The 24,199-nt window shown below is 31.4% G+C and overlaps 2 protein-coding genes across 4 annotated transcripts in view; both read left to right on the forward strand.

The window, feature by feature from the left end:
- Positions 1 to 1,234: 1,234 nt before the first annotated feature.
- Positions 1,235 to 2,508, forward strand: LOC124933919 (cyclin-A3-2-like). The gene has a single exon (XM_047474366.1). The coding sequence runs from the start codon at positions 1,471 to 1,473 to the stop codon at positions 2,488 to 2,490; it is 1,020 nt and encodes a 339-aa protein (XP_047330322.1). The 5' UTR covers positions 1,235 to 1,470; the 3' UTR covers positions 2,491 to 2,508.
- A 1,948-nt stretch (positions 2,509 to 4,456) lies between these two features.
- LOC124933930 (14-3-3-like protein B) overlaps positions 4,457 to 24,199 on the forward strand; it is a 48,172-nt gene continuing 28,429 nt past the window's right edge. The window contains exons 1-7 of one of the 3 annotated variants that reach the window (XM_047474395.1): positions 4,457 to 4,647; positions 4,731 to 5,037; positions 5,128 to 5,215; positions 6,104 to 6,213; positions 6,301 to 6,449; positions 6,915 to 6,964; positions 7,046 to 7,266. In XM_047474395.1, the coding sequence (XP_047330351.1) occupies positions 4,575 to 4,647; positions 4,731 to 5,037; positions 5,128 to 5,215; positions 6,104 to 6,213; positions 6,301 to 6,449; positions 6,915 to 6,964; positions 7,046 to 7,048 (780 nt within the window). In that variant the 5' untranslated portion in view covers positions 4,457 to 4,574 and the 3' untranslated portion in view covers positions 7,049 to 7,266. Of the gene's footprint in view, positions 4,648 to 4,730; positions 5,038 to 5,127; positions 5,216 to 6,103; positions 6,214 to 6,300; positions 6,450 to 6,911; positions 6,965 to 7,045; positions 7,267 to 24,199 lie in introns of those variants that run through there. The other 2 variants (XM_047474378.1, XM_047474387.1) reach the window with 2 other exon arrangements.

Here is a 24,199-nt window from a genome sequence, read left to right on the forward strand (position 1 = left end):
AAAAGTGTAATTAATATTTTATTTTATTTTTGTAAAAGGACTGTTTTGCCCCTTCCTATTCGTGAAAATAGTGGGGTAGGGACATTTGAAAGAAGAGGATCCTGTCCCATTTTTTATGCCATACATATTTATTTTTCAATACTTTAATAAAAATATATTGTTTAAATAATTTTTACATAAAGAAAATATTAATTAAAATGAATCATGAAAGACAAGCTTAGGTAAATCAACCTCATGCTAAGTCAAGTTTTTATAAAAACAAATGATCAAAAATTACTTTTATTACTCTTAAATAGAATATATAATAATATATTTGTTTGTTTTATAAAACATAATTAAAAAATGTAAAAAATTATAAGTGGTTATTTGAGAGAGCAGGGGTTAATAGTTCTCTTAAAATAATGTTAGATGTAATTAATTTGTGATTTGCTTTAATATGACAATTGTTATGAAACTAAGCAACAAACTAGCTCTCAAGTCTTAGCCAAACAAAACCAAAAAGGATATTATCAAAACAAAAAAGGTGTTTAATTAGGGATTGGCAAATATGGTGGTTCAGTTCGAATTATCATCCCATCCCGAATCTATCCAATATCCTGACACGGTTTTAAATATAAATCATTTCCGTTTCGATAGGAGGATAACCGAAAAAAAAAAATTAAATATAAATAATAAAATAAAACAATTTATATATTTATATTTATAAATTATTTTAAATAAAAATAATATTCCATAACAATAATCTTAAAATATTAAATACCTAAACAAATAAATATTGAATAATAATTTTTTTTAAGGTAACATAAATTTTTAATAATTACATTAAATAAAAAGAGAGAATAATTTTTTTAATGAATAGAAAAGGAAAATATTAATAGTATTAAATAAGTATATATTGATTATTTAAAATTATTATTATTAAAAAAAAATTACAATTTTTTTAAGGTATGCAAATACAATTACCGTCCTGAAACCCGATTAATATATTTTGGGTTTTTTCCAATCCGTTCCGATCCCGGATTAAAGCAGGATAAAATCACACCAATCGGTTCTGTTCGAATACTAAAGGACTAATATTTAAACGGAGGTCATGACTATATAGACTTGCCTTAATGGTAATTAAATGATCCATTATTAAAAAAAAAATTAGGGTCAATTTGAATGAGAATAAAGTTGAGGAGTCATTTTAAAACAAAACAAAAAAGAAGAAGATGAAAATTTTCATTCTTTTTCAAACATTTGGGGATTTGGGTTCTAATTTTCGTTTTCATCTAACAAGAGCGGCACTTAGAAAACATTTGAAATTTGCAGACATGGCGGCTTCTCTGGCAACACGCCTTCTTATTCACCCAGGCAAAACACAGGCCATATCATCATCTCCTTCTTCATCGTCTTCGCTTCCCCTGATCTATCTTCTTCTTCTAGGAAGAATCAGTCATATAGGGCATCGGGGTGAGAGAGAAATTAGGTATGACTGTCAAAGTAAACTCAGTGAGTGTTACTCGCTTCGGGAAGAAGAGGACAGCCGACGCAATGGTCGGACAGGATTCTCATCTGCAGCATTCCCCCGCCAAGAAGAGATCCCCTCTCGATGGGATTTCCAATTTAATTAGTACTCATACGGCTGTACATGAAATTGAAGCAGCAGCCTCCAAGTTTGATGATTCTGAGATGTGCGATGGTTATGTAACTGAAATCTACGATTATCTTCATAACATGGAGAAAGAGGCAAAGAGAAGGCCGCTGCAAGACTATATCGACAAGGTGCAGAAGGATGTGACTGCAAACATGAGAGGGGTTTTGGTGGATTGGTTGGTGGAGGTCGCAGAAGAATACAAGCTTCAATCTGATACCCTTTATCTCTCAATCACTTACATTGACAGATTCTTGTCTCTTATTCCTCTCAATAAGCAGAGGCTGCAGTTGCTTGGCGTTTCTTCAATGCTGATTGCATCAAAGTTTCAAGAGATTAATCCTCCAACACTTGATGACTTCTGCTACATTACAGATAACACTTACAAAAAGGAAGATGTGGTGAAGATGGAAGCAGATATACTTAAGTCTCTTCAATTCGAAGTCAGCAGTCCAACCATTAATACCTTCTTGAGAAGATTCTCCAGGATTTCTGAACACGATCGCAAATATCCTGATTTGGAGTTTGAGTTATTGGGATGCTACTTGGCAGAGTTGAGTTTGCTGGACTATGGCTGTGTCAAGTTCTTGCCATCCATGATTGCTTCTTCTGTTGTATTCCTTTCCAGGTTTATGTTCCACCCTGATAAACATCCATGGAATGCAAACCTTGAAAGGTTTTCAGGATACAAACCTGCTGATTTACAGGAATGTGTTCTTCTTATACAAGACTTCCAGTTGAGTAAAAGAGGAGGCTCATTAGTGTCAGTCAGAGACAAATACAACCAGCATAAGTTCAAATATGTTGGCTTGATGAAGGGCCCTCTTCAAATACCCAATTTGTACTTTGAAGGTTGAAGAATGGTTGATTCTTGTCTTCCCCAAATTGGATTTATCTATCTGTGTATCCGGTATCAACCCGAATGACCCATGATCAGACAATCCCTTTCAAGGAAAACTGTAGGTGTTCAATTGATGTTTTGTTCAAAACTTCTAATTTTTTTTTGTAATGTCTTAAGTTTGTTCATATTACTCTATAAAGATTCATTCAAATACAACGCAATTTTTTGGTATAAGTGATGGCTCTTCATGTTTTTATTTAATTTTATGATGAGATCACGTTTGATATTAGGCACTTGATTACGTTTAAACTAGGATGAATATGTTTACGATGATATGTTTGAAAGTGCATAAACAGTTTGTAATTGAAGAATAAATTGATTGAGATATTGTGATTTTGATGAATACTTGAACTATAATTTACTTTGAATGGGGTAGAGTTAGTTTCCAACCATATTTATGTCCAAAGTTTATGAGGTGTTAATTCAAATTGATTTGGTTGGAATTGGAAAGAAGTGTCGAACTTTAATTTATAAAACTTATTTAAAACAAATAGAGATTTTGTTATTTGACATTGATTCAAACTTATTATAAAATTTTATAAATACTAATAATTGAAATTGAAATGACAAGTCGTTGTAGTATAGTGGTAAGTATTCCTGCTTTCATGTGGGTGACCCGAGTTTGATCTTGGGCAATTGCGTCATTTTTTTTGGCCGGGCATATGTTCTTTCAGTTCTAGTAACTTCCCATATGTCTATCCATTCTTACACCTTTTCTTTCAGTTCTAGTAACTTCCCATATGTCTATCCATTCTTACACCTTTTAGATGAGTGAGCAACTGAGCATACATGATACATATGTAGTTATTTTACAAGCTTATATGTGTATTCTAAGCTTGTTACTCAAGTGTGTATACAATAAAAAGATGTGGGAAAAATGATTACTTGTGTTAAATGTCATGTGATGTAGAAAAAACAACATAATTCTTTTTATCAATGTTTGATTTGAATAGCAACATGTGTGTTTCTTCTGAATCCTAGTTCAACTGAGCTATCATTGACAATGTGGTAATAAGTCATCAATGCAATTTAGAAAAAGAGACAATATTAGATTGATAATAACCACATCCATTAGATCAGTTTCAAACACCAACATTGCTAATAGTCTCTTTTTATTGTCATTGAAGCTTTTCTCCCTTGTTTGAAAAATAAATAAAAAAACAACATTAGATCAGTTTCAAACACCAACATTGCTAATAGTCTCTTTTTATTGTCAATTTGTCATTGAAGCTTTTCTCCCTCCACCGGGAATTGAAGTACTATTCTAGCACTAGAGCACGGTTATGTTGCTTAAGTTATCTAATTATCCGTAGTTATCAATAAACCTCAATTTTTTAGGACATTTCCAATCCAAGGTTATTTAAAAACCCAAACCGAACATGGTTGACTTGGGTTATGAAATGAGATGTTGGAAAAAAATCTTGTTTGATTTGTCATTGAAGATTGTAACTCCGACAAATAATTTGAAAAAATGAGAGAAAAAATTATAACAGAGGAATAAGGGTCGAACTACCCAACAAACTTGACTGTCCAATCCAACCCTTTAACCAAAATCTATCTCAGAGCTTATCCATGGCAGCTCAGAAAACTCAAGTTGTCTTGGTTAATCGAAGCCACCAATAGATTCTCAGTCGCGAGTTTAATCGGAAGCTGCGAATTCAGTTAAGTCTTCAAGGTAACGCTGAAAGAAGGTTCATCATGGGAATTGCATCCTTCCTCCTTCGTCGGAGCAGAAAAATTAAACCTTTGTCTTCTTCTTCCTCCCTCGTCGAAGCAGAAGTAACCCAGAGTACAGAAATGAAAAAATAACCCTAATTTAAACTCTACTTTTTCAGTAAAAATAAATATCTTCTCGTTTTTCCCGCGCGTGTTCTTCACAACACCAACCAGTAAACATGGCGTCCAATAGAAAGTCTCATCTGGCTTGTCCTGTCCTGCGATCAGATTCATCTCCCTTTCACTCTCCTGTCCTGTTTCCCCAATAGAAGAGAGATAGAGAGAGAAAAGATCAACCTTGGATCACAGATTCACAGATCAACCATGGCGTCCTCCAAAGAACGTGAGAATCTCGTCTACATAGCCAGACTCGCCGAACAAGCTGAGCGCTACGATGGTTAGTTCTCATCTATCCCACCCTCTATCCAGATCTGCAATTATATTCACTAAACAGTTCAATTTAATTCTCATATTATGCAGAAATGGTGGAAACGATGAAGAAAGTGGCGAAGCTAGATATAGAGTTAACCGTTGAAGAAAGGAATTTGCTGTCTGTCGGCTACAAGAACGTGGTTGGATCTCGTAGGGCTTCTTGGCGTATCCTTTCATCGATCGAACAGAGAGAAGAAGCAAGAGGCAACGAGATCAATGTCAAACGGATCAAGGAATACAGACAGATAGTTGAATCAGAACTCTCTACCATTTGTAGTGATATCATGACTATCATTGATGAACATCTGATTCCTTCTTCTAGCTCCGGTGAATCATCAGTGTTCTTCTATAAGATGTAACTTTAAATATGCCTTTTTTTCTGATTCAGGTTGGACCCAAGACTTTTTCTTACTTTTTTTCTGATTAAATTTCTTGTTTGTTATAGGAAAGGCGACTACTACCGCTATCTGGCTGAGTTTAAGGTCGACGAGGATAAAAAAGATGCAGCTGATCAGTCCCTTCAGGCATATCAGGTTTGATTAACTCTTTTAAGTCTAGTAACTGATACTAGATGCAGGACAATATACTAGGGAATGAACTTTGATGAAGGACTTATGTCCATTAGTTGATCTTTTCTGCATCTGGTTATATATAGTTTGTCCTTTCCTGGATATATCTCTGTAAAAAGATCCATTGATGCAACTAGATTTCTTATAGATTTTGCCATTTGGACAAGAAGTGTGACTTGGGTATTTTGAGATAAGGAAAATTGATGGTTTTAAATAATAGTTGTCAGTTAAAGGTTCTAAATGACACAAGTTTCCTGTCATGATGCTATTCAATTCAAGCTTCTTCTGGACACAAATTTCTTACTGTCACAAATAGGGTACAAGTTTGATTTTGATTATTTGAGATTAATTTCAAAAAGGGCTTGTTTAATCTTGGGTTTTTTAGGATTGTATGGGTTTTTATTTAATTTTAAATATTGTTGGATAAACTTTAGGTTATTTGGTATTTTGTAGAAAGAATTACCAAATAAGTCTAAATTATATTTATATGTAATTATTTCAATTTTTTTAAAACTTAAAGGAAAACAAAAGGAGCTTCAAAATCAAATGACCTCTTAGACTCATCATCCAATCAATAATCAACTAAATTAACCCTCTATTTAAAAATACATAAATTATTATTAATTTATACTTCTATTGTATTTTTAGTCATATAACCTAATTTTCAATAACTTACATAAACAACGTTATTTGGAAATACTCACTTGGTTACTAAAAATTCCAAGATCATTCAAGTTAGGAGTTTTCGATGCCAATTTGAGCTTCTTTAATGACATTGTATATGGAATTTTCCATTCTCACTCTATCCTGAAGCTTATACACTCCACCATTATCTTGTAAACTTGCTTGCAGTCTGCTACCACAGCAGCGGAGTCTGGCTTGTCTCCTACACATCCTATACGACTTGGTCTGGCATTGAATTTCTCTGTTTTCTACTATGAGATCTTGAATTCTCCTGAAAGGTATATAGTATGTGGCAATGAAATGATTTTAGTTATATTTTTAAAGGAAGAAAGGCTAAGAAAACAACTTCATTATTTAATTTACAGAGCTTGTCACCTGGCGAAGCAAGCTTTTGATGAAGCTATCTCGGAGTTGGATAGTCTGAGTGAGGAATCTTACAAAGACAGTACATTAATCATGCAACTCTTGAGAGACAATCTTACTTTATGGAATTCTGACATTCCAGAGGATGGAGGTAAGTTATGAGAAAACAACTTTTTGCTTTAGAAGAAACTTTTAGAAAAAAGTATTCACTTGGACCTTTTTTTCTTTCTTTAGCTGCACTTTTAAAGAACAGTTTTATATTTGGAAAAGTATTCACTTAGTATTGCATTTCTTTAGGCTGTTGGGCATTTCCTGCATGTCTTGTGTTTGTTTTATAACAAACACACCACTATTTGAAAACTTGTATTTTGTCATAATCTGTGTTAGAATGGTAAATCATCAAAGTTAAAAATTGAGAGTTTATTTTGTTTGGTATAATTTTTTTCTGGATCATAATACAAATTATAGTGTATTGTTTGCACACAAATTGAGACTGGAACCGATAATCCAAAAGAGATCTAGTTACCCCTCCTCTAAAGGAAGGTTTTTTTTGTCATGTTTCTTTATTTTCAATAATTATGGTCTTCATTAATCCCTCAAATCTTCATTGCAGAAGAAGGTCAGAAGGCTGATGGGAGCTCTAAACCAAATGGAAAAGATGTTGAGGTGATTATTAAAACCTATTATTTTACCTTTTGCAGATTCTTCAAACGACTTTCATTGACTTGTTACTTGAAAATTGTGCAGTAATGGGCAAAAACAACCCCACTCCTGGTTAGTCCTTGAAGACATGAACACTGGATCTCTATTTGCAGGTCTTTTTTTTTTTTTTTTTTTTGAGAATTACTATCATATAATTTGCTACTCATAAGCAGGCAGTATGCTTCCGTTGCTTGATCTAATTGTGACATTTATTTGGGGCCTTGTGATGCCAATATAAGTGTGATTTATGTTATGTTTCCTTTGTATTCCCACCTGTCATCGTCTATTACTAAACATATGCCATCATTTTTTTCTCCAAAGAATGTCAACTTTATAATATTCAAAATTGGCACAAAGTAGGTTCTTTTTTTTTACATTTCAGCCATATTTAGATAACTCGAAAAAATCCCCCTATTGTGCATATTTTTCTTTCTAATTGATTAAATTATTCTTTGTTTATAACAATTATTTTAAGAGAAATGATTGGGGTAAAAGATTGAAAGAGGAAATTACGCGAGTAATGTGAAAAAATAATTAATTTTCTCTTTCACTCTTTAGTCTTTTATCATTTTTTTAGGTATTGATAGTGATGTGGTGATATATAATTTCTCTCTCAAATTTTCTCGAATAAATTAATTTATTAATTAATTTAAAGTATTTCAAACTTATTTGATTTAAGTTTATTAAAAATTATTAAATTATTTTCAATAATTTCAAATTAAACTTATCAAAGCATAGGAAGCTCTTTAAGACCATCTTCAACCTGCAAACCTATTTTCAAACCTAAAATGCAGTAAACGTCACATCAAACAGTAATTCATCTCCAACACAAAAACCCATTTTCAAACCCAAAATGCAGTCTCTATAATGAATTTCAACGTTAGTGATTCATCTTCTTCAAAATATTCTTTTGGGTTTGAAAATGAGTTTTTAGGTTGGAGATGAATTACTGTTTGATGTGATGTTTACTGCATTTTGGGTTTGAGAATGGGTTTGTGGGTTGGAGATGGTCTTATTCTCCATATTTGAATTTTTTTCTAACAAAATATGGTACTTAAAAGGTTAGATAAATGAATTTCTCATAAGCACTTGGTCTAGTGGTAGAATAGTACTAGGTGCAAGATATGTTTTTATTTTTTGTGTGCAAAAGAAATTGTTAGTAAGCTTATGTTGATGTTTGAAACGTATCTAGGGATGTGATTATTCAATCCAATATTGTGGAATCTAAGGAATGGTGTTATGATTGAGACTATGTTCTTTGAAAATAAAATCTAGTTCCATTGGAATAGTTATATGCAACATATACATACAATTGAAATAATTTTCATGGTTTTAGCTACAAACACAAAACAGAGAGTACTATTATTGTCCATATATAATGTTTTATAACAAGTTTTCATGCATAATTATATATCATCCATATCGGGTGGTGCCCGCCCATTTGTAGATCATATTTCATAAGTTGTTAACTTGGGGCGGCATTAAATGACTTTGAAAAGAAGAAGAATCACCCCATTCGAAATATAAGAACAAAAAAATATATTGTTGTTGCCTTAGATCAAATCCGAGTCACCTGGGTAACAGACGGGAATACTCACCATTATATTATAACGACATGTGATTTCTAATTCAAGTATTAATAAATATATAACTAAATAGAAAGTTGTTGGAGTCAAGTGAATCAAATAAAGAATCAAAAGTATACTTATAATTATTGTATAAAGCCCTAACATGATTGCATCTTTATGTTTCAACTTCTTTTCGTGAGGAAATAGACTTTTAGTTCTTCTACTAAAAACATTGGAAATGGTAAAAAAAAATATATTGTGTATGTCAAGACAAAATAAATCTCAGTTGTAACAATTTAAAATTAAACATACATTATAATCAATCAAATTACATCAAAATATAAGAAACAGTAACATAGAGAACTAATCCTCCTAACCATACTTGCCCAATGTAACTTGGTATTTTATACTTTGAGAATTTATATCTTCAATTATCTGCTTGTCTATGTATATCGTTTTCTTTTGTTTGTTGTATTTTTCTTTTTCATGTATTGTAAAACACTTATTTTCATATTTAGTACAACATTTACATGAATAAGTTTGAATCAACCAAAATTAATGGCGGTATTGTGCTACAATATTACTCTACACGGTGGATATATATATATAGCCGGATTACAATCATATAATCGAAATTATTATCTAATTGTGTAAACATAAATTATTATCTAAAATGGCAAGTTGTTTCGCAGGAAAGATTTTGAACGGACGTGTCGGCCATAATGCTGTCGTCTTTTCCACCCATAACCAAACATCGAAACTAAAAGATTTTTAAAACTTTTCTTTCCTAATTTTTAATAAAAATAAACTAGGTGACGACCTTTTTTAGCCAAGAACATCATTTTGAGGATAAAATTCGGACACATAAGGCTTATCTTTAAAATCTCTCATCCTTGCACGCGGGAATTGAGAGGAAAGTTAGGCATGAAGCCCAAATTTGTCTCGAACGAATTTCTCGGGATGTGGTGTTTTTTTAAACACGTTACAGAAATTAAAACGTTTTGGATTTTGTTTGGGAAGAACACAAAAAATAAATCTTTCATAAAACTCAATTTTGGTTATTTCATAAACCTTATTGGAGAAGTCAACTGAAAATTCATTTTAACTGTAACTTGATATGAAATTCTTACACGACTTAGATGACTTGCATATCTGTAACATTATGCAAACACATTTGTGTCAATTTTAATTCTATGTAGGTCATATGGAGCCAAGACAATAATGTTTATAAATTAAGAATTTTTTGATATTTTCTGTCACACCTTGGTAGACTGTCAACATATATCTATCACTTTTATATGTATGTCTCCAATTGAGAAAAGTAAGACTTATGATGCTTAAATAGTGAGTTCAAAATTTTGGTAACATATTTGGTGACATATTTTTGTAAAAGCCATAAAAATTTGAATACTGCTCCAAATGGTTTGATCTATATACAGAAATTGATTCATCCAATTTCGAATAAGCACACATAATTAAATGAAATAAAGCATGTTGAGGTTCCCTCGGGTCCGTTCCTGGGTTGTGAGTTAGGGAACATCCGAACGATCTTATAGAGGAAAGAGAATGCCCCAAAGACAGTCAGTGTTGTGGTACGTGAATCACATCTCAATGTCTCAATAAAGAGAAACTAACCGCCCCAAAGTTGGTTTAATACTGCTAACTGTTATAGGAGGATGTCGTCCCCTCAGGACTATCACGGGGATAAGTATAGTTTTATCTCTTAAAATGGCAGTTGTGGTTGTATTAACTGCAAGAGGATTTACGAATCTAACTAATTTATACTACTAACTATATCTCAACTACTTGACTTTAGACGACACCTGAAAAAAAGTAAATAGCATATCTCAACTACTTGACTTTAGTCCCAATACTGAAAGACGCGTTTGAACGAGTTTCCCTGATAAAATAGCAAGGCAACATGTCATTTTCTTACTTTCTTCGTAAAAAAGACTTTCACTTGCTAGAGCTAGAGGTATTATCTTTCTTACTCATACTCGAGTTACGTTTCGGTCACCGAGGGACCGAGACGGGCTTTAGAATCTTATACCCCTTGATGTCGAAGGCATCCTTAGGGTGAGCTCATAATTCCTACGGGGTGGAGTAGTAAAAATGAACTATAAAAACGATTACTCTAAAATCTGATCTGCTTGAAACGATCTATAAAAACGCAAGAAAAATTAACACACGAAGACACAAATTTATAGTGGTTCACTCAAATGAGCTATGTTCAATTCAGTTACAACCAAATTTCACTATAAAGAAGAATAAGGAATACAAAGTTTTTGACCCACACTTTATCTCTCTAGAATTTTGTCTCACCAATGCAAACCCTTAATAATAACATATATTATAGGATAAACATTTAGGTAATAAAACCTAAATAACTATTGGTCAGACCCAAGTCCAAACCCAATAAACTCTAATTAACTATTGTAGAGTTTATTATAAGTGTAGGCTTCATAATTCAACAATCTCCAACTTGAAGACTAACTTCATCATCATTCGATCGGTAGCGGCTTCCAACCGGTGTCTTAACGAAGAAGACCAACTGAAGTTGCACACAATTTCAGTTTCTCATTTGTCACATATTTCGTCAGTATATCAGCTAGATTCTCACTCCTTGGAATCTTCTTAAGAGCTAACACTCCATCTTCTAAATCTGATCAGATGAAATGATAACGAACATGTACATTCTTCGTCCTTCCATGATAAACTTAATTCTTTACCAAATGAATGATACTTTGATTGTCGCATCACAATAAACTTCTCTTATAGTCTTGACCCAATTCTTGTAAAAAAGTTTGCAGCCACATCATTTCCTTATCAGTCTCTATCACAACAACATACTCTGCCTCACAACTAGAAAGAGCAACAATCTTTTGCACTTTTGAAACTCAACTAATTGCAGTACCTCTTAGAGTATAAATGTACCTTGTTGTTCTCTTCTTACTATCAACATCACCAACAATTTCAGCATTAACATATCCTTCCAAACTCATATTAGAATTTCAAAAACACAAAGAAAAACTCATGCTTCCTCTTAAGTATCGTAGTATCCACTTTATTGCTTCCCAATGTTGTCTATCTGGGCTACTCATGAATTTGCTAACAACTCCCACTGTTTGTGCTATGTCTGGTTGTGTGTAAACCATCACATACATAATACAACCAATGGTAGAGGCATACAGAATAATGTCCATGTAATTTTTTTTATCCTATGTTGAAGGTGATTGATCTTTAGATAGTTTGAAGTGACTAGATAATGGGGTAGTAACTAGTTTTAGATCGTACAAGTTGAATCTACTAATAACTTTCTTCACATATTTTTCTTGTGAAAATTTGAAAATTTCTTTATCACTGAAAATTCTCATCCCAAGGATTTATTTTGCAGCACCCAAATCCTTCATTGCAAACTTTTCAGAAAAGTCTATCTTTAGCTTATTAATCTCAAACAAGCTTGCTCCAACAATCAACATGTCATCAACGTAGAGGAGCAGAATAATGTATGATTTATCAAACATCTTGATATTGCAATAATGATCAATTTCACACCTTAAAAATTATTACTTTTTATGAAGCTATCAAACTTCTTGTACCATTATCTTGGAGCATGTTTAAAACCATACAGACTCTTCTGAAGCTTACACACAATATTACATTTTCCTTTGATTTCAAATCCTTGTGATTGTCGCATTTAAATCTCTTCATCCAAATCACCATGAAAAAAAAAGAAGTTTTGACATTCATTTGTTGAAAATAAAGGTCTTCTTTCATAACAAAATTCAAAATAGTTTTGATTGTCATCAATTTGCCCCCTAAAGAGAAGATCTCATTATAGTTAATACCTTCTTTCTGTTGAAATCTTTTTACCACCAATCTTGCCTTGTTCCTCATGGTTTTATCATGTTCTTCTTTAATCTTAAAGATCCATTTGTTGTGAAGTGTTTTCTTTTCCTTTGGTAGCTTAGTGAGTTCTCAAGTTTGATTCGACGTCAAATAGTTCATCTCATCTTTCATTGCAGAGTCCCACTTAACTGATTCATCAAATTGTATTGCTTCTTTGTAGCATTCATGTTCGCCTCTATCTTTCAACAAGATATAATTCAGAGATGGGGAACACCTCTCGACTAGTTTTCGATTTTTTGACGATTTTCTCAACTATATAAACGATGATTGTTGATTTGCCTCTAGGGCCACATTCTCAACGATTTCATTTTCAACAATACATTGGTCTACTTCGACAGCCGATATATATTTAGTTGAAAAATCTTTCAAATCGACCGTACCATCCTCTTTCAACTTGGAATCACCATCTAATGTCTTCCTAACACAATCTTTGTTGATAACTTGTTCATTGAAGGTAACGTTCCTACTACAAATAATCTTTTAATTTTCATTATCACATAAACGATAACAAAACTTAATATCTCCATAACCAATAAAAAATATTTATTAGACTTTGGATTAAGTTTGCTCATAGCACATTCATTAATATGAATGTATGATAAACAACCAAACACTTTCAAATAAGAAGGTTTAACCTTTTATTGCTCCACACTTTTTCAGGAATTCTGAATTCAAAAGGAACATAGGGTCCTCTGTATATTAAGTAGGCAGGAGTGTTGATAGATTATGCCCAGAAGGTTTTAAGCAGCTCAACATTCAATCTCATGCTTCTAACACGTTCGTTCAATGTTCGATTCATTTGTTTAACTACTACATTCTTTTGAGGTGTTTGGGGAACAATCTTTACCATAATGATCATATTCACAACACAATACTCTCTGAAATCTAAATTGATATTCATATTTGTTGTCGGATCTCAAACATTTAACCTTCTAATTTGTTTTATTTTCAATCGAAGTCTTCCACTTTTTGAAAATAACAAATACTTCATACATGTGTTTCATAAAATAAACTCATACTTTTCTTGTCAAATCATCTATAAAAGTCATGTAGTAGTATGATCTGCCAATAGAAAAAACATGTGCAGGTCCCCACACATCTGTGTGTACCAACTTTAGCCTTTCTTTCTTGAGCTCTTTCCTAATCTTTAATAAACTCACCCGTTTCTGTTTTACAAGAATGTAGTATTCATATCACTGATGTTCAATAGACTTCAGTTATGGAATTTGATCATTCTTCAAAATAATTTTTATCCTTTTTTCACTCATATGACCCAACTTCCAATGCCATAGCTCACTGTTCTTCGAGTCATCAACTTTAGCAGCAATTGTTTCTCTACATGTTGAACTCATGTATAACGTTCTAATTTTGTGACCACGAGCAACAACTAGTGATCTTTTAATCACTTTCCATGCACCATTTTCACAACTAAAACTGCGACCTTTATCATCAAGTTGTGTAACATAGATCAAATTGCGCATTAAACGTGAAATGTGTCTCACCTTATTAATCTTCCAAACAAAACCGTTTACCATCTTCAATTTGATATCCCCATGCCTACAATATCTAGTGGCTCACCATATGCGAGATAAACTTTCCCACAGTTTCTAGCCACATAATTCTCCATTAATTCTTTATGGGTAGTGGTGTGGAAAGATATTCCCTAGTCTAAAACCCACGAGTCTATCAAACTATCAACTGATAGAAGCAACGCATTAATATCATTTTCTATAACAACGTTGACTACATCATTTTTATCAATGCTGTTCTCTTCGGTGCTTTGTAGTTCATCTTCAAATGACCATGCTTACCACAATTCCATCAATCAAATATTTGCCCAAACTTGGATTGACTCCTCCTAATCCTCGATATAGATCTTCTCTTACCTCAATTGAAATTTCTATCATTACATTTACCCCTATTTTCAACATTCAGAGCAAAATCTTTGAACGTTTCACTAGAATCAATATTACGAACCACTTCAGCAAGAATACGATCTCTAACTTCAATCAATTTTATTTTAGCATTTCTAGCTGAATTACTAAGTGGTGCCCTCATAGGTTCCCAACTATTTGGCAGAGATGCTAATAAAATTAAGGCACTAACTTCATCCCAAAATCAATCTCAACAGATAACAATTGAATTACAATTGTATGAATTCGTTCAAATGAGTAGTGACAAAAGTACCATCAACCATTTTTAAGTAAAATAGTGTTTTCATTAAATGTACCTTGTTGTTAGCTGATGATTTCTCATAAATATCAGATAGAGCTTTCATCAAACCCATGATGATGTTCTCCTTTGCTACGTTGTGAGCAATAGTCTTTGCTAACGTTAATAAGTCAACTCTAAAACCTGTCTATCAATGAGTTTTCATTCATCTTCATCCATCTTCTCTGGTTTCCCACTCAAAGGAACATGAAACTTCTTTCCATATAGACAATCCTTAATCTGCATCCTCCATAATGCATAATCTATTCTATCAAATCTTTCATCTCATTTCCTATATTGTTCTTGTTTGCCATCATTTTTTCAATGCTCTGATCTAGTCCATCAACTCTGATACTAGTTGTTAGGATTTGAATCCCTAAATCTGACATGCTTGAAACGATATATATATATATATATATATATATAAAAAGAACACAAGAAGACAAAAATTTATAGTGGTTCACTCAAATGAGATATCTCCACTTTAACCACCACCAAATTTCACTATAAAAAAGAAGGAATATAGAGTTTTTGCCTCACACTTTATCTCTCTAGAATTCAGTATCACAAATATAAACTCTTAATAATAACTATTTAAATGGTAAACATTAAGGTAATAAAACCTAAATAGCTCTTGGTCAGGCCCAAGCCAAACTAAAATACAAACCCAATAAAATCTAATTAACTATTGTATAGTTTATTATAAGTATAGGCTCCATAACTCAACACTAATAGCCCAAAAAAAAGCATATAGGTAGACGAGCCTTAAAACCCCTCGCTTCTTGGACATTTTGGCATAGTCTTTTTCTTTTCGTGAAATAACCGAAATGAAAACTACTCATATTAGTGTTCAAAAAAGACCTATATAACTGCCTAAAATTGAAGTCTAAATAATTTTAATTGGTCTTTTGAATTCATTTTCAATCAAAAATAACTCTAAGATTTTTACAAAATTCCAAATAATTTAAAATGACTTAGAATAATTTTTTTTGCATATAATGAAATAAAAACATCATTAATTGGGGTAGTAAGAATAATTTTTATCATTCTCCTTACCTATCTTGCTGTGTGCATAACTTGCAAGGAAATTTCTTGGATGATCATGAAATTATTTATGATATTTCGGTATATTAACCAAACTTTTTGGATGCATTATAGGGTTTGACTACTTTTTCACGGGTGTCATTAATAGATAATCTACTTGGTTTAGTGTCCACACTATTTATGTATCAAATTTCTCATTACTTGTTCAATTGTCAATAAAATGGCCTAAGCACACGACTATAAACAAAATGGGCATGGTCACCTAAATTCTATGTCAGGGCATATGTAAAATCCATAGCCACATGAGGTAGGTTCAAATGATTTAATACAATCAAAATTGTGCAAATTTCATATGTTATCTAAAATGCTAAGTTGTTTCGAAGTAGAGACCGTATTTTGAATAGGCATGTGGGCGGGCTATTTCTCACACGTAACCAAGCACCGAACCTAAAATAAATTTTCTACATTTTCTTTCCTAATTTCTAATAAGAGTAAACTAGGTGGCGACTTTTTTGAACCAAGAACATCCTTTTGAGGTAAAACTCGGACAAATAAGACTTACCATTAAAATCCCCATCCATGCACGCAAGAATTAAGAGGAAGGTTAGGAATGGAGTCGAAATGTGTCTCGAACGAATTTCTCGAGATGAGTCATTTTTTTAAACATGATGGAGAAACTGGTGACTTTTTTTTGAAGGTCTTGTTCTAACTCCTTACAGGGCATTTTTTTAGAAAAATGCATCACAATTTTAAATAAAACTTTTTCGAATAAAACGAGGGGCATTTTTAATGATAAAAAATAATTAACCATAAAATCACCAAAAAAAAGTGTGTTAATAAAAAAAAGACGAAAGAGGGAAATTTTCGTCAATTATTTATAATAGTACAAACTTGTCATTAGAAGAATCTTGACTTGGGGAAATAATAAAAAATAAGAAAATTAACATGATATACGTTCATAAAAGAATCTTGACCTATGAAGAGCGATCAAGAATTGATTGACGAAAAAGAAATTAATTTGGAATCTTCTATTTGTTAAAAGCAAACAAAGAACAAAATTAATATAATAAACATTAAATAAATAATCTTGACATGTGAAGAGTGGTAAAAAATTGATTAACGAAAAGACGTTAATTTGGAATCTTTGGTCTGTCCAAAGCGGCAAAGTATTTTTTTTAACATAATAAACGTTAATAAAGGAATCTTGACCTATGAAGAGCGGTCAAGAGTTGATTGACGTAAAACACATCAATTTGGAATATTTGATTTATAAAAACACATCAATTTAGAATATTTGATTTATGAAAAGCGGACAGTGAACAAAATTAACGTGATAAACGTTAATAAAGGAATCTTGACATGTGAAGAGAGATCAATAATTGATTTATGTAAATGACGTCAATGTTGAACATTTATTCATTTTGGTTTCTCATGTGGAGTTATAGAAGGAATTCAATCACTACTAATGGATCTCTTTATGCATCAATAATTATAGATATTTATATGAAGAGCAGGCAAAGTGATTGACGTAAAAAACATCCATTACAATTCTTGAACCGCAAAAAATAATTAAGAATGCATTCACGTGAATAACGTTAATAGAAGAATATTGACTTATGAAAACAATCAAGAGGTGATTGACGTAAAAAAACGTTAATTACAAATTTTCAACTAAAAAAAGTAGTCAAGAATGCATTAATGTGAAAAACGTTAAAGGAAAAATCGTAACTTGTGAAAAATAATCAAGATATGATTGATATTAATAACACCAATTATAAATTTTCGAGATAATTTTATAATATTTTTTAAAGATCCTATTTGTTCTACAATTTTACTTGAAAATTTATTTAATGTATAAGGAAGAGACAAAAAGTAAGTTATAAAATCAGTTTGTTAAAATCAATTTATAAACTAAGATTTGTAAAATATTTTTTTCTCAAAATTAATTAAGTATTTTGTTTAAAAAATCTTAAGTATAATAATAGCTCAAATTATTTCAATATGAACTATTATCACCTTATTGTTATTTTTTTTTATTAAAAATCTGAAATCAACTATTTTTGGAACCTGATAAACATATCAATGACTTCAAAGATAATTGTTCATTTAATAATTCGTGCAATGAGCTCTATAAATTATAAAATTGGGGAGTGAAAAATGAGTGTATACAGTAGTAATTAGTTTGTCGATAACATTGGAATTCATTGTTAGTTTACTGAGGGATAAGAAGTCAATTCAGGTCGGTGGTTTTTTGAGGGATAAGAGAGGCGTGTGAAAGTGTGATTAAAATTGGTGGTTAGTTTTCCAAGAGATAAAAGACGTGTGAAAGTGTGATGTCACGAGATTGGAGGTTCATTGGATTCGATGGTTCGGTTGGTGAAAATAATGAGGTCACGAGATAAGAGGTCAATTGAAATTGGTGGTTAGTTTTCCGAAGGATAAGAGACCGTTAACAAAGGATCGTAAGGTCACGATATTAGAGGTCAATTGTGATTGGTAGTTGTTTTTTCGAGGGATTAGAAGCATGTGAAAGTACGAGGTCTTGAGATGAGAGATCGAGGAGATTAGTGGCTAGTTTTCCAAGGGATAAGAGGCCGATAAAATTGAGATTGGTGGTTGGTTTCTAAAGAATAAAAGACCGGTGAAAAAGGATCGTAAGATCACGAGATTAGAGGTCAATTGTGATTGGTGGTTAAAAATACATGTAAATGAGATGTTGATTGACCAAAATGTGAGGTCACGATATTAGAGATCGATTGAGATTTGTGGTTGATTTGTCGAAAGATAAGAGGCGTCGGAAAGTGTGAGGTCATGAGTTGGAGATGTCAATTAGGATTTTGATGGTTTGTTTGGTGAGGGATAAGAGACGTGTGAAAGTGTGTGAGGTCACAATATTAAAAATGAGAGTTTTCCATTGAGAAAAAGAATATTGGTGGTTAAATGTGTGACTAAGATGGTTAGTTGACCGAAGTATGAAAGTGAGGTCACAAGATAAAAGGTCAATTGTATTGTTGGTTGGTTTGTTGAAGTGAATTTAAAGAGGTCATGGTATTGAAATGAGATGGTTGAGGTACAAAATACTCGAAGTGAGGTCACGAGATTAATACTAAGATGTTCATTAGAGAACAAAAAATATGAGTGGTTTAAATATATTAATGAATTTGTTAGTTTATCGAAGAAGTGAGGGTAAAGAGGTTAGTGATATGATGAGATGAGATGGTTGGTTTGTCGCAAATGATGGTAAAAGATGGGTATTTTTGAGTTGATTAATTTCAGAAGTGAGGTCACGAGATTAGTTATGTTGGTATTCCACTCTCGTCAAAACAATTCCAAATCTCTCATTACAGGCCATTGATTGAAAAGGTTAAGAACTCTATAATGGGATGACCCGGGGTTCCCCTAAATAAGGAGGTGTCACGGTAACTACAAAATCAGGTTACAAAGAGATTATCTTATGCGGGACGGATTGAATTAGTCATGAGAGTTGCTATTGGCATCATCGGATATTGGGCGCAACATATTGTCCTCCAAGAAAAGTAAGTCCGAGAAATTTTTTAAATCGAGTGTCACAAATTAGTGTTTATTGGTCAAACTTAGACACATGTTTTACTAAATAGAAGTGTCATATTCAAACTTCATTTAAGAGAGATATTCTGTAGACACCCATTTTTAACACCCGAATTTATAACTTTTAAAATATAATGATTCAATTTAAAAATATTTTTAAAAATTCATAAAAGGACTCGTTGTAAGAGATTCAAAATAAATAATTAATTTGGAAATGATGTCGTATTAGTCAAAATCTAAAAATTAATTAAGACCCGGACATAAAAACTAAAATGGTCAAAATAAATAAATTCAGAAAATGGACATTTTTCACAACGAGTATGACTAGATGATCGTGCCCAATCAGTGAGTCAATTAGTCCATTTTAAGAAAGAAAGACTCAATATAACTTAAAAAAATCCAAATAAAATATTAGGTGGCTGATTAATATTAAAAGGAGAAACCTAGGGCCCTTTTGGGCATTGCTTGAAGAAATAAAGAGGTTCAATAGAAATGCTTTGTTAATGTAGTTTCCGTTGATGATTGATATCTCAGTTCTAGGTTTGAATTTGTATTTTAAAATTATATGCCGATCATTTATACTATTTTAGGTTAAATTTTTCTTGTTTGTTGGTTGCTATTGCTTTAGTTAACAAACATAGTTTTTTTTGTTGGCTGCGTATGTAAAAAAATGAAAGAAATAAGATGGCAGTTATATGTCTAAACCCTAAATAGAAAACGATTTGTATCTTGACCAAAGTTTCCTAGTTAGATGCTCCTAAAACTATCAGTTCCTTGGTCGGGATGTTCCCGTGGCTTCCTCCCTTTACCGAGCCAAAGGCGGCTCCCGACTGAACACTTTTCGTGAGCGACCGTTTTTGGACCGAGCAAGCCATTCTATTGATTCGTCACACAATGACTCCATTTATTTTTATTTTAGTTGCTCGTTACTGCAATATTATTACATTATTTAAATTAAATTAAATAATAAAAACAATAAAAGTTATGATACTCATACTTATAATAAATAACCATATAACATGTTAGAATTTTGAGGTTTAGAGTCTTTGGTGATGTGGATGCATATATAAATATATATCGAATGATCAAATTAGGACTCCTTATTTGTAGTCTTTAAGATTTTAGACCTCGTCTTTTAATATTAGAATTTAAGACTTCTTATTATAAAGTTATACCAAACGAGATTTTGTTTTAACAATTTAAAACGCGATTATTTTATTATTTACATGACATTTATAAATAAATAAATAAAATTCATGTCACTAATTTAATCATTTTTAAATATATATCGATATCCACTGCAATGGCCATATATGAATATCCTCCAATCAAAAACTCATTAGAACGAACGGTTCACTCTAGGGTTTCACTCCCACTGAGTTTTTTTAGGAAACAACCTAGTGTCATTTCTTTAAAAAACCCAAATAAAGGGAAAAAATGGAAAGTCATAAAACTCTAAACTTGATTTTAAAAGGCATAAAACAACAATGAAGAACGTATTACAGCAATTCAAACAACAACCACAATTACAAAAAAAAAATTACGCCATTTTAAAATTGTTTAAAATAGTGACTTCATCATAACCAATACTCCATCTTTTGACAAATCAACCAATTTCTTTTACAAGTGGGAATTCGCCTCCACGTTTGGATAAGTGAGTTACAATAAAAAATGATATCCCTCCAAACATGCACAATATCATTTCGAACTCTTAAAAAAAATTCTAGCATTCTGCTCCATTTAAATGTGATAAACAATATTGACAAAGAAACACCTAAAGAAGTTTGAAGTGAAATATTTACCCTTAGTCTTGGTGAGAGCGACTTCTTTAATATCCATCCAATCGTTTGAAAAACTAAGAATACTCGTAGATTTGGAAAATTTATATTAGAAATAATCCCCTAATAAAATCTCGTCCTCAAAATAAAATCTTTAGGTTGTTGAGCATTTCAGGGATATTTTGTGTTTATTTTATAATAAAAACATCACTATTTGGAAACTTGTATTTTGTCATGTTAGAACAAACTTGTATTTTGTCATATTGGGTTAAAACAGTAAATAGTCAAAGTTAAAATTGAGATTGATTTATTTTGATTGTTATAATTTTTGACTTTGTGACCAGAATTGATAACCCAAAAGTGATATAGTAACCCCTGATAACCCTAAAGTGATCTAGTAACCCCTCCTCTGAAGGAAGGAGTTTTTATCATGTTTCTTTATTTTCAATAATAATGGTCTTCATTAATACTTCAATTTTTCATTGCATAAGATGGTAAGAAGACTGATGGGAGCTCTAGAGGTGATTAGTAAAACCTATTATTTTACCATTTTGGAGATTCTTCAAACACCATTCATTAACTTGTTACTTAATTTTGCAGTAAGGAGAAAAAACAACCCCACTCCTGGTTTTCTTGAAGATATGAACACTAGATCTCTATTTGTAGGTCATCTTTTTATTTAGTTTTATTTTTTTTAGAATTACAATCATATAATTTTCTTGTGAGTAACAAGCAGGCAGGATGCTTCCTTTGCTTGGCCTAATTTGTGACATTTATTTGGGGCTTTATGAAGGCCAATATAAGTGTGTGATTTATGATTTATGTTATGTTTCCTTTGGCATTTCCTAGTCATCATCTATTACTAAACACGATGCACCACCTCTTTTCTTCAAAGAATGTCAACTTTATAACATTCAAAATTAAAATTAATTAGGTTCATTTTTTTTTACAAATAATGCATATTCAGATCAACTCGAAAAAATACCACTTCCCTTGTGTGCATATTTTTGTTTCTAATTGATTAAATTATTCCTTTATTTTAACAATTTTTTAAAATTAGTTTGTTTTTGTATAATGTTTTCTTTAAATAGTATTTATAATGGATAAAATAATTTATTTATTAATTTAAAGTATTTCAAACTTATTTGATTTAAGTTTATTAAAATTATTAAATTATTTTCAATCACTTCAAATTAAGTAACTAGCCAAGGATATGAAGCTAATTAAATTTGTTGTGGAAAACCAATTTTATCAAGATATTATTTTTTACTTTTTTTTTTTTTAATGAATGATGCAAACATAATCCCCATAGTCATGACATACATTTCAACTTAAGGTGTTCCATGTGGAATATTAAGATATTTTAATAAAACTAGTATTTATCCCATGAATTTGCACGAATAATAATATACAAAACCGTGAAAAAAATATTACAGTAAAAATGTGATAGCATTTTTAATTTTATTTTTAACCGTTTTAAGTTTATGGGCAGGTGAACCCACAATCCGACTCAAGTATCCATTTACTCTCACATTGCAGAACGATCTCTAAAACAATTGATACAATTTGATTCCTCAACTCATTTAGTTTCATCTCTAGAGTCCACTTCTTCCCTATACTACGAATGAAATGAAAAATATAAAGACTACCATTAAAGTAGCCCGGACGAGACTTGCTATATCCATATGAATTATGTCTTCTATCTCTATAAATTTGACGGAATTCTTTCATTATTGCTCACTAATAATAGTGAAATATATAGCGCAGAGTCAAAAGAGAATTATGATTGATTAAAAACTATTGATGAACTACCACATTCATCAAATTTGGTGTTGAATTTAAAATAAAAAGTGTTATTAGCCTAATTGGTTAAAATGTTGTATTTGTTTTGTTAGGTTGCAAGTTCAAACCATACCTAAAAGATTTTTAATTTTATTTTTAACCATTTTAAGTTTATGGGCGGGTCAACCCACAATCCGACCAAAGTATCCATTTAATATCACATATATATTCAAATTAACCACAACTCTCGATCCGGAAATCCGAACACTTTAAAAATTAAGTATCATTATATATATAGATTATTACATTGTTTAAAACTAAAAAAAGAAAATATATGAAGCGATAGCCAAACCTTGCTAAAGGGGCATTTTGTTAGAAAAATGCATCGCAATTTTAAATAAAACTCTTTCAAATAAAACGATGGGCATTTTAAATGATAATATAATAATTAACCCTGAAATCACCAAAACAATGTGTTAATAAAAAACGAACGAAAGAGGCAAATTTTTGTCAACTATTTTTAATAGTACAAACTTGTCATTACAAGAATCATGACTAGGAGAAATAGTAAAAAAAAAACAAAAAAAAAATGAGGAAATTAACGAATAAATGAATCTGGCCTATGAGGAGCGGTTAAGAATTAATTGAATCTTTGATCTGTGAAAAGCGGATAACGAACAAATTTAACATGATAAACATTAATAAAGAATTTTAGACATGTAATTGATTTATGTAAATGATGTCAATGTGAAACTTTCATTGGAACCATAGAAGAAATTCAATCACTACTAATTGTTCTATTTACTTATGCATTAATGACGATAGATATTTATATAATTAAGAACAAACAAATTGATTAATAATTGATTTATGTAAATGATGTCAATGTGAAACCTTCATTCGTACTGGTTCCCATGTGGAACTAGAAGAAACTCAATCACTACTAATTGGTCTCTTTACTTATGCATCAATGACGATGGATGTTTATATAATTAAGAACAAACAAAGTGATTGACGTAAAAAACATCCATTACACTTCTTGAACCGCAAAAAGTAGTAAAAAATGTATTAACGTGAATAACGTTAATAGAAGAGTATTGACTTATGAAAACAGACAAGAGGTGATTGACATAAAAAAAAACGTTAATTACAAATCTTGAACTAAAAAAAGTAGTCAAGAATGCATTAATGTGAAAAACGTTAAAGGAAGAATCGTGACTTGTGAAAAAATGATTAACAGAAAAGCCTAATTAAAAAAACAAATAAAATGATTAACGTGAAAAATGTTAATTAATAAAAATAAAATAATTAACGTAAACAACGTTAATATAAAATAAATA

This window comes from Impatiens glandulifera, chromosome 1, assembly GCF_907164915.1.
Source record: "Impatiens glandulifera chromosome 1, dImpGla2.1, whole genome shotgun sequence".
Taxonomy (NCBI): domain Eukaryota; kingdom Viridiplantae; phylum Streptophyta; class Magnoliopsida; order Ericales; family Balsaminaceae; genus Impatiens; species Impatiens glandulifera.

Bases quoted from the DNA above. Each gene is read 5' to 3' on its own strand.
- LOC124933919 (XM_047474366.1), top strand. From the start codon at position 1,471: ATGACTGTCAAAGTAAACTCAGTGAGTGTTACTCGCTTCGGGAAGAAG.